This window comes from Terrapene carolina, unplaced genomic scaffold (genome assembly GCF_002925995.2).
Source record: "Terrapene carolina triunguis isolate 2854851 unplaced genomic scaffold, T_m_triunguis-2.0 Scaffold69, whole genome shotgun sequence".
Taxonomy (NCBI): domain Eukaryota; kingdom Metazoa; phylum Chordata; order Testudines; family Emydidae; genus Terrapene; species Terrapene triunguis.
Genome location: NW_020664420.1, coordinates 211955 through 223866, shown reverse-complemented (window position 1 = coordinate 223866; position 11912 = coordinate 211955). Strand labels below are relative to the sequence as shown.

The window sequence follows — 11912 nt, the reverse complement described above, 5'->3', positions numbered from 1 at the left end:
ATGGCTGGCCCACATGTCGGATAAATCTTATGCTACTATCAGCTAATGGAGGTATTCTTTAGCTCTAATGCCAGAGGCCTGTGCATTTGGAGATGAAGGTCCCAAATTCAATCCCATGACAGAGGCTGTTATGCTTGGGTAAGCCTAAACCAGCTATTTTACAGGTACCTAACCTCACTACGTACTAGGACAGCAATGGCATCAGGGCTTGCTGAGGAGAGACAGAGCTAGGTGTCATCAGCATACTGCCGACATTTCAGTCCATAGCCTCCCGCCGTCTCCCCCAGTGATGTCACAAACACGTTGAAGAGGGTGATAAGATTGGTCCCTGTGGGACCATACAAAAACAAGAGCTCTTGGGGAAGAACTGTGGGATCTCTGAAAGAAAAAATGAACCAAGCTTCCCTACTGGACTTGCCCACGCTGTTAGGGCCCACAGATAAGTGGGCAGCACCTCATCATCAATGGTGTTGAAGGTTACCAAAATATCTAACAATGGAGAGTCCTGTCTCTCTCTAAGGGTCTGTTGCTATACCCATGCTGGACAAAACAAAGGAAAAGATAATGCAATAAATGAAGCTCTGAAAGATTAAATGAAAAAAAAAAGGCAGATAATTTATTAAATTAAAACCTCACACACATATATAAATATATGCTTGGGTTTAAGACAGGATTCACCAAGTAGAACCAGAGAGGCTAGGAAGTAGAATGAAAGCGTGATTGTTTACAGATCCTCTGCTTGCAGAGTGTGCAAGAGAGATGACCACACAAACACAGCAGGTGTTGGAAATACAAGTCATTCAGGTAGAAACACAAAGTCAAGGCATGGAGAGTAACCTTAGTAGGAGATGTGTTACCCCACAAGCTTCCTGTAACACACAGCCTTATGTGATGCTGAAGCTTATTATCTGGGAGACTCTGGACAAAATCTAGGGCTGGAGTATCTCCCCAGTGGGATGTAATATAGGAGTTTAAACTGAAAAGGACACTGTCATGTGATTGCTTTTGCTAGTTTAATTTTTGCATCTCCTCTACTGTTTTAGCAGATGGAAAATAATTCCCCTCCCCACCCCAACTACTGATTTTGTCCTTTTCTATTTGACAACAATTGATTTTCTTCCGAGGCTATAAATGTTTTAATAACTTTAACTTTGTAGTGCCTTGTGGCAAAATATATTTGCTTGCATTGACTGCTAACACTATTCTTAGTCTACTGCTGCTAACTACAGCAATAGAGCCAACCGGAGAAGGTTTGTTTCTTTGGGATCTACCAAATTAGTAGCCTCTCCTGGTTCATGTTTACTGGATAATTAGAATCTGGAGGTCTTTCCCAGCAAGATAATTTTAAACCTCTTCATTCCAGAATTCTTTGCTAAAACATGCTTCACGTATAGCTCCTACGGATGAAGAGGTGATCATGTTTGACGCCCCAAACCTTGACAATGTCCATTTAAAATACAATTATTACCAAAATACAGTTTCAAGGCAAAAACACCATCAGAGTTAAAATAATTAACGGACAAAAAGGATAATTAAAAATCTGAGCATGGTTAAATATTGGCACCCATGAAGCTCTAGAGAGCACAATGTGCCCATGCAGAATTCCGGAATGTGTACGCCAAGGCACCTTTCAAATGTCATGTTTGCTGTTAGTGTTTGTTAAAAAAGGCAATTACAGTTACAGTCAATCTGGAGAAGAACAGAAATTGAAGGTGTTCGGTCTAGACCCAGACCAGAAACTGAAGGCTCGCATTTGGTCTAGACCCAGAGAAGCATTTCTTTTACAAAAGCCAAATCTTTAAAAAAAAAATCCAAACCCATGTCCTATTGTCTATTCCCTCCTTGTTTCCCCCAAATACCAGCTGCCTCTCCTGAATTTTTCTCTTTCTAAGGCCAAAGCGAACTATGTTAAACTTGATCCTCTGTGCCCAAGGAGCAGAAACATGAAGGACGCTGGAGAGAGACTCCCCCAGCCAGTCCAGTGATGGGTCACTTGCCAGGTCTGTGGGACCTTAGGACAGAATTCTCTAGACAAAGCTTGTCCCCAGTGGATTAAGGAGCAGATACATGTCATGGCAGGATACTGATAGAGACCGTAAATCTCCATAGGAATGGCTGGAGAGAAACCAATGTCTATGGGGACAGTTTCTCACCAGGCTCACTGGTGCAGGAAAACTGCTTCTCTCTCTTCTGTCCTTGTACTTTTCCAAAAAGCTTTTAAAATTCAGCTGTGATGCAAGAAAAGGACATCAACTACTTTGTAAATAACATTAGATCAGAAAAAATTGTCTGGAATAATGTAGGCTGTAGTATTTCCCTCCCCATCACCCTTTTTAGTTCCTCACTATAGGGGCCCTGTGCTGCTGTTGGCCTTCACAAAATTCCATCTGCCCCACGACGCTGCAAAAGCTAATCCGCTTCCACCCAGCCTAGGTAGTTTAACAGTGGGGGCTCCTCAAGAGAAAGGATGCCCACCCCATTATTCCCAGAAATGCCTTGAAAAATAATTAGTTACAAGGTTTCAACTCCTCAAATCTGAGTCTCAATGAATGCATGTTCCACACACTGTACGGTGTGCACGTGCCAGCCAGAGAACAGCTTGGGCCTCATCGCCAAGCCTTGCCAGCTCCACTGAGGGACAGAGTGGCACTGGGGATTGGTGCATGCACAAGTGCATGGGGGGCAGACAACAGCAGTGCATCAGGGACAAGTCCAGGGGCTCACCACCACAGAGGTATGGAGCAGGAGCCTGGAGGACCAGTCACAAAAGACAGTACTGGTCCATATACTAGTGGTTGGAAACAAATAGCCTAGAGCGTGTCTGTACCGCTGTGATTCTGACTTTCTCTAGCTGCACTTTTATTGTGTGAAAGGAATATTTCAGCTTCATATTTCTAGGAACACATGCCAGTGGCTACAATGTTACAATAAAATATGAACCCTGCATTGTGCAGAAAATGTCCATTCATCCTGTAATCTGCAGTCATTTTTACCAATTCTGCACATTTCTTTAAATAACCAAGTGCATGAAGTAGACGGGAGTGCGTTTAAATAAACTGAAATAGATAGAGCATTAATAATTAAAGCCGGCAGGGAAACGTGCATTACGAGCTGCTAGTAGAAATAATTACGGATTTGTCTTATTTACAATGGAACCTGGAAACGGTATCAAAATAGTGCAAGTTAGTGAAAATGCCTTAAGACTGTTCTTACTCTATAACTACTATATATCTCATTTTGAAGAGCACATCAAATACAGTTTGGACCTCTCCATTGCCTGGTTGTATGAGATATTTAAGGAGTTGGCAATAGGGTTCCCAGCATATACACTATGTCAAATAGCACTGATTTAAGGAAGACTATTTTCAAACAGATGCACAGTGCATTAACCCTGCAACATCCATTAATGTTATTAGACATTATACAGCTGAGCTGGAGTATATGCTCCCTAAAATCTCAGCACGGTAAATATCAGAATGCTGAAGGCAATGGTAGATCTCAGAATCATTGGAAATAATATTCAAGTGCTTGTACCTTTGTAACATTGTTAGGTTTTAAACGGGCTGCTTTTTAATTAGAAATAATCTAATTGAAATGCAGTGGTTCTTCTGTGTTCTGCAGCTCTTGCAAACTGCTTTATAGCTAAAAAAAATCGATAATGAAATATACTTCTCATATGAGGGCTGGCTAAGCTATGGCTTCAATCGACTCCAAAATGTTGTGGATTTAATTATATTTTAGAATAATTGCTTGGCACAAGAAAAGTTTACCCAAAATTTACTAACACCTTCTGATTGGACTGTTCAAAAAGAAAAAAAAATGTTATTCTCGCAGCATGATTACTAAATTCTAAGTGAAAGAGGAAGCTACTGTACGAACTCCTTGGCAAGGAGGGAGACAATCATTTGTCAATCAAATAATTTAAAAGTGATACTGGGATTAACAAATCCAGAGCAGAAACAGGAACAAGGTCCTAAAAATCCTACAGAAGGGCTGCAGAGTAGTGAGCCTCATCAAATGAAGAAAATATCCTCCAGGATCCGGCTCTCCTCAAGCTCCTCCATTTCGCTTCGGGTACCATGCGGGGCTTGGCACCGTGCAGGTTTTCTGGGGCTCCCATTCCGAGGGGCGTGGGGTTTCTTCCAGTTGTAAGCCTCTCCGGAGTGGTGTCCTGGGGCAGCGACTGGACTCATTGCTTCAACCAACTCAATAAGGGAGGCCTCATACCTGGAGGAAAACACCATGAAAATGCAGTCCTATTAAACACCATAGCATCAAACACGATTTGGAATGAACACTCCTAACTCCGTCATCCTGACTAGAGCGAAACCTGTGCAATAGTGCCGATCGTGACAGGAGGGATCACAGCATTGCAACTGCTGCTAAGGTGAGCTCCAATGTGGAGGCAGTGAAGGAGAGGCAAAGCTTTAGTGGCCCTTTTATTTTGAGAGTACTTTCTTTTAATTTGTCAGTCTCGCCAGGTTTCCTATTGAATTGGACAGCGTCTCATTTACAGCTCAGAGATTCAGGACAGAACAGCTCACAGGCATGACAGTTCAACAAGTGACTCATAAACATGCGCCACTTGCCTGAATAGGCTCTGCCCTTGATTTAGGTTCCTAGGGATTTGAAAACAGCAGGCACCTTTATTCTTCGTGCTACAAAACACACATGCTTCTTATAAATGTCTATGCAATATATGGAATCTATGTGTAACTGAAGGAATATAATCCAGACAAAGTATCACAAAATCAACAGCTCAGGCAACAAGAGAGAAGGCAAAGACGCTAAACATTACTCAAGCTGTCCTTTAAGTGTTCAGTACAGATGCGGAGGAGGTTTACAAGCCTACACGTGCAGTAACATACACAGAGTACTGGCAATTACTCTAGGCCGCTTAGACAGAGCCTTCCTATTAATATTCACACAGGCTCAGACCTGAGCTACATGCCAGTGTGGGACTGATCATTACATTATATTTTCTACTCTTATGTGTCCAGTTTTAAATGTTTCAAGCAATACAGCTTCCACCACTTCCCACGGGAGGCCATTCCCCAGTTTAGGAAATCTCTCTGAGGAAGTTTGCCTGATTTCCTGCCTAAGCATCCCTCTCCCTCAGGTCCATCTTGTTATGTTTCCCTGTTCCAGCCTAAGTAATACCTTTCCCCCCGGGTGTTTACACTATTCAAATAATAATGCATACAATTACTAATAATCTGCACACAGAGAGACTTCCCCGTGCAGGCACTCAAAGCACTTCCCAAAGGTAAGACATTAGCTGGGCCCAGTGTATTTCATACTTGTGGAATTTGCCACAGAATTCACCCCTTGCTCTTGAACTGCGACCCTGAGCCTAACCTGGATTCCTTCTAAATTATGTTTCTCGTCATTAGTGTGGGGGGAAATCCTTTAAAATATAACTCTAGCGTAATCAAACAATGATGCCTTCCTGAGTGTGCAAGCAGTCTGAAACAACAGTGCCGTAGGGTACGAACTGCCTCTGTCCTCAATGGAGTGTCAATTCTGAAAACCAAGGGAGAGAATTTACATTTCATCATCGATCATTTTAGCAGAAATAGCCCTGACATGCTTGTGCTCACTTGTCTCCCATGCTACGTTGGTGGTCAGCCTCCAGCTGCCCAACAGCACCGTCTACAATGTGCACAAAGGTCTCCTACAGGCTGAAGACTGAAAATGTGGGAAGAGAGCATACAATACATGGAATTTAATATCCAAACAAACAACACAGATTTTATGGCAGTGGGCTGCATTATTCATCACTTTATTTGATCCAATATTAACATCCACTTTCAAATTTAACTGAAGCTACTGTAAGCTCTTCCAGTCTGCTCCAGAAACCCAGGGGCCTTGTTGCAGAATTTAGGTCCCTCTTGCAACATACCACATGGAGAATTGTATAGATGGGACCCTGAGGCACAGATAAGCTAAGTGACTTGCCCAAGTTCATCAAATAAAGTAGTAGCATGTCAGGGGTCTGAACCACAAGACTATGCTGCCTAACCTCAGTTACTTCTCAGCCAAGTTGTAATTTTGCACATGGTCCACAAAGCAACTGTCAAAGATCTAACCTTTACCCAATTACCCCCACAGTGGGCAATTGTGGATTCTAATGACAACCTTAGTTCTTTCAAACTTTTGCTGCATTGGTAAGCCAATTCTTTCAGCTCCTCCAATCATTGTTATTGTTCCCTCCGATTTGCTGTCCACTATCACTCCTAGGTCAATCTAGCTCACCACTACCGCATTGCAACTCCATTACTGCATTATTCCCTCTAACTGAGATTACATTCTTTCCCCCTAGCTTGCATTTTTTGTGAATTTCCTGCCTGTGTTTGCGGCCTTTCCAGGTCCCTCAGCCAACAGAGCCACAGATAAGCAGTTCAAATAAAATAAACAAGACAGAATTCTATGGAACTCGACCATTTGAATGGCTAACCCTTCTCTACGATGACATATTATAAATATTCTGGCCAAGACCTTCAGAAGTTAATGTTGATTTTGGGTGTCCAACTTGAGAGACTTTAAAAGGGGCTTGATTTTCTGTAAGTGCTGAGCATCAGCCCTCTGAAAATTGAGCCCCTCTAAGGCATCTCAACATGGACGCCCAAAGTCCCATCTTAAAAGTTGGTCCCACAACTTTACAAAGATGAAATATGGAATGTGGAATGCTTGGACCAGACACATTTATATACATTCCGTGCACCAAAAAAGAAACCCAGCGCTCACACACACTGGTTTCATTAGCCACACCTAAACCTCTCTACTAGATTCATCTAGCCTAACATACAAATGCTTATCTCCCTGCCTGCGGCTCGATCATAAAATTTCAATTTCTCCAGCAGCCACATTCAATCACAGATTAGGTTGGGGGATGGGGAGAGACGACACAAACCAGAGAGTGTGTCTGCAATGAACATGCAGCCTCCAGTGTTCAGCAGCACCTTGGAGCTAATTTCTTCTGCAAGTTTATCTAACTTTTACAGCATTTCTACTATCGGGAAGGCTAAATGATTTGGCAGATTACAAGAGCAGCAAATAGCAAAGATTATTTAAAAGACCAGGCATTGTAAATCAGTCTATTTGACACCACAGTTATATATGCAATAAAGCGAACAAACTCTGCTAACGGAGCATTATCTGATAAAGAGAACGCTCCTTGCAGGTATTTAGTGTTTAATCCCATGAAAATAGTTTGCCCTGATTTGTCTAGGTGACATCAGACAGCAGCTGGCTGGAGGCAACGGAGTTGATCCAGCATGCTTTGAACCTCACAAAGGCAATTTTCTCAACATTTATTGGTATCCGAATATTTAAAGGGACACTGCCAACATGTTCAGACCCTAAAATATACCTTCTTCTAAAGAAAGCATGTATGTCCCTGGTACGCACTGATTAAAAAAAAATAAAAATAGAGTTCATTACTATTTATATGGCACTGCAGACTTGCATGACACTACTGTAAGGCGGGTGCACAGTTGTTGGAAATGTGTACTTAGAGAGTAATTACCAATGGTTCACAATCAAGCTGGAAGGGCATATTGAGTGGGGTCCTGCACGGATCTGTCCTGGGTCTGATTCTATTCAGTATCTTCATACGTGATTTGGATAATGGCATAGAGAGTACACTTATGAAGTCTGCAAATGATACCAGGCTGGGAGGGGTTGCAAGTGCTTTGGAGGACAGGATTAGAATTCAAAATGATCTTGACAAACTGGAGAAATGGTCTGAAATAAATAGGAGGAAATTCAATAAGGACAAATGCAAAGTATTACACTTGGGAAGGAGAAATCAATTTTACACATACAAAATGGGAAATGGCTTCCTAGGCTGGACTGCAGAAAAGGATCAGGGGTTATAAGTGGATCACAAACTAAAACCTCAACTGGAGTAGTGTGTCCTGTTCTGGGCACCACACTTCGGGAAAGATGTGGACAAATTGGAGAAAGTCCAGAGGAGAGCAACAAAAATGATTAAAGGTCTAGAAAACATAAACTAGGAGGAAAGATTGAAAAAAACTGGGTTTGGTTAGTCTGGAGAAGAGAAGACTGAGGGGGGTGATAACAGAAGATGATAACAGTCTTCAAGTACATAAAAGGTTGCCATAAAGAAGAGGGAGATAAATTCTTCTCCTTACCCACTGAGGATAGGACAAGAAGTTATGGGCTTAAATTGCAGGAAGAAAGATTTAGATTAGACATTAGGAAAAATTTTGTAACTGTAAAGGTAATTAAGCTCTGGAATAAATTGCCTAGGGAGGTTGTGGAATCTCCATCATTGGAGGTTTTTAAGAGCAGGTTAGACAAACACTTGTCAGGGATGGTCTAGATAATACTTAGTCCTGGATCAGATGACCTGTTGAGGTCCCTTCCAGTCCTACATTTCTATGATTCCATGATGTCAACAGCTGCAAGATCGAGTGCTCAACACTCAGGAAACTTCAGTCTTCACTTGCCAAAGATGCACATCCTTATGGAGCGAATTAATAGAAAAGAGTAGCTTTACAGTTTCCATTTAACAAGGGGAAAAAATTCACACATGCAACATGAAATGGCCGCAGTGCCTTAGTAGTCTTAACCTGGAATTTCCTGACTGCTGGGTGTTTGACTGAGCAACCAAAGTGCTGCATCAGTGTTAGTTTTTCGCACAGAATTTTCTATGGGGTACCCCCCACACAGAAAGAAAGAAAATGTTGGGGGTGGAGGGCAGGAGTCAGACTTGCAAGGCTTCTCATTGCCCTTTTAAAGTTAGCATGAACTCAGGCTACTTATTTGCCACAATCACCTTCTTTTGGAAGCCCTGACTGACTGTGTGTTATGGAGTCATGCTGTAGAACAGTCTCCTTTCTCAGCCTGAGTTTGACACTTCCCCATGGACATTTTTCCATCCCTAACCTCTGTCAGCCTAAAAATGTGCGTATTTCATCATGCTAGAAGAGAATTTGCTCTGAAAGTGTTAAATTGATCAGACCAGCAGCATAAGGACCATGGAGCTTGGAAAAAATAGTGCTTTTCGCTTTTGGAAAGTTATTCAGGTGTTTACCTTGCCTGTTCATAACTAGCTGCTCAGTATAAAAACTTTAACATTGTTTATTCTGACTGATAACTACTGCACAGACCTAGTTTTATTTTTTGTTGTCCTAAATCTTTAGTTATTTGGGGCCTGGTTTTCATGGAATTGGGAGTCAGTGGGAGTTGCAAGTCCTCAACACACCTGAAAACCGGGCCATAATTTCTTCTCAACAAATCTCTTAACCACTGGAAGCCTGAGATTGTTATAAACTCCACAAACTCTATGCAGGAGAGAGAGCACACGGGATTGGCGTGCAGGGCTCTAAGCAGCGGGAGAAAAAGAGAGGACGTGACCTAGGAAAGAGTCCAGCTGTAGGTGAACTTTGACGTAGCTATTATCGGGCTCTGTGTTATAGAGTTAATGGGCACTCCAGCTCCTACACAGTTTATCAGCTCTGCACATTAAAGACAAAGGGTAAAACTTCAAAAGCACCTAAACAACTAAGGCACCTGAGTCGTGTAGACACTTTTGAAAATTTTACCCAACACTTTTTTCTTAAGTTTTAGGTTTTAATTAAATATGAAGGGTCTGGGGGAGTTTATAACCACCAAAGGTGGAGGAGTTTCTTAGCCCATCACTGAGGTGACAGGAAACAACAATAAGTTAATATGATTCTTAACGTCGTAAATTAAGTGTTCACATTTTAAATGAAAGAAGAAAATACTCCAAAAATAAAATAGTCTGACTGAGTGTCAAAAGGGAAGTACAACCACCCCATCACCTCCACTCCCCTCAGCGTACTGCTCAGCTAGACGTTCATACCCAGAACGCTGGGAAAGTGTTTTATTTTACTTCGTGCTTCAAACGTGAATCAGCAGGAACAATCTGGGATTCGCAGAGCTGAAATGCACTCAAATGTGATTGCTGGTCTGGGAACAATAGGTTTGTACATTCACAGTACAGAGTCTGAGAAATCACTACGCAGTGATTATACAAACCTTTGTATTCTCGCTAATAAAAGCTGCTGTCCAATCAGAGTACAGGGAATTACATACTATGGAGTTACTGAGAAATGCCATGGTTATGCAAAATTGACACCCAGAACCAATATGAATGCAGGAAACTGTGTATTGGAGGAGGGGAAAAAACCCAATAGTTATGGAGCTGTAACTGTACTGCATCATTCCACTCTGATTGGCTGAAACACTAAATACATTTAGATTATGGAATATGACATTGCATTTTGAAATATGTAACATTTTATGTACACAGTACCATATATAAAGTACACATTTAGCGGTATTATGTTTTTGTATCGCACTGTACAGTTTAACTAATAAAATCATTTGCTCCTGTTTGCAAAAAAACAGCACAATCCCAAACAAATTTGATATTTGCCGGAGTCAGTAAAAATTTCCCTACTCGGCAAAATAACTAGATTTATTAGAGTCATAAACACTCTGGCAGTGAGATATATGTATATTTCCTTAAACAAGCAGTGTCACATATTATTTGATCATCATGTTCAGAGATATCTTTTCATTTACAGTCCCTGAAAATTTATTCTTTGACCATAAATGTCGAGAAAACACACAGCGTCTTTTCTACACGGCGATGACATTTCAACAAAGCACACCAGCAATATGGCATCAGAGATTAGTAGCTGTACAGGTTTACTTTTATTTAACTGCATGTATCCAATGATATAAAAAGTTTATTTTCATATTTCTGCTTGAATTCTCAACATAAACCTCCAAGTGATTTACTAACGTTACATGAATTGCCTTTGGATTAGAGTAGGTTTTGAAGCTTGGAGGCACAACATTATACTACTACTTTGTACTTCTAAGCACGATCCATCTCCAAGCACTTTACAAACATAACTACAGCTACTAATACTCCAGGAAGGTGAGGGGCCCATTTCACAGAAAGGGAAACTAAAGTTTAAACAGGTTAACTACAAATGCCTATGGTTATACAGCAAATATCAGTTCCCGAAGCCTTACAGAAATAATTTAACATAGGAGGGCAAACAAAAGCCACCTCCTTGGTGGGAAAAAGAATAGATACAGATGTTCAACAGTCCAAGCAATCAACTCACCAACCCTACTGTCAGAGGTGATGGCAGCTAAGGGCGTATATCTTCACTGCAGAGTCAGCCCAGATGATTGGCACCCTTGTCTGATCACCAAGTTAGCCTAGCTGGGGTGCAAGCCGCTACATTGCAAAGCCTCACCTGAGTTACTGGTGCTGCACGTCCTCAAGGGTGTCACTAGTCTTCTGGGGGTCTATCTGATGGTGCTTTGGGCTGCTGTCAGCTGAGTCACTCTGATTCTTTCCCAGTGGATTGTGGGAGAGCTTCTGTCTTTCTGGGCACATGGGGGAATTATTGAAGGCATTGGAGGACTATCAGAGTGGTTTAGCCTGCGTCCTCACTGCAAAAAGTGCAGATTACCAGTCTGAGTGAAAGCAGAACTCAGGCTTAAACTGTCCCCTCATCCCAAAGCCAGGCCAGCTAACCTGGTACTGAGCGCATCACTGACTCGCTGAGACATCTGTGTGCATATGGATGGAAGAGTCAGGGACACCATGTAGATAAGAGCCCAGAAAACCCAGCAGTGAAGACATACCGAAAGAGGACAAGAACAGGTTTTGGGGAGCTTGCCATTTTGGTTTGACTCAATGGCTGAAGAACCAAGCAAACAACAATGGGAAAAACAAATGTGAAAGCAGGATGTTAAAACTTCAGGGATTTAAACAAATTAGAAACAAGGCAGGCTCTGAGATCCCTAGGCATCCCTATCTGCTGATTCCCAGGATTCTGAAATTAGAGACAAGCACGTGTATGGTTTTGGTCTATGGACTGAAAGGCCAAGGCGGT

General features: G+C 41.9%; 1 protein-coding gene across 1 annotated transcript in view; it reads right to left on the bottom strand.

Annotated features, from left to right (window-relative positions):
• Positions 1–594: 594 nt before the first annotated feature.
• KIAA1328 (KIAA1328 ortholog) overlaps positions 595–11912 on the bottom strand; it is a gene marked incomplete at its 5' end in the record, with an annotated part of 149770 nt that continues 138452 nt past the window's right edge. The window contains one exon of the mRNA XM_026649214.2: positions 595–4227. Within this exon, the coding sequence (XP_026504999.2) occupies positions 4014–4227 (214 nt within the window). The remainder of the gene's footprint in view (positions 4228–11912) is intronic.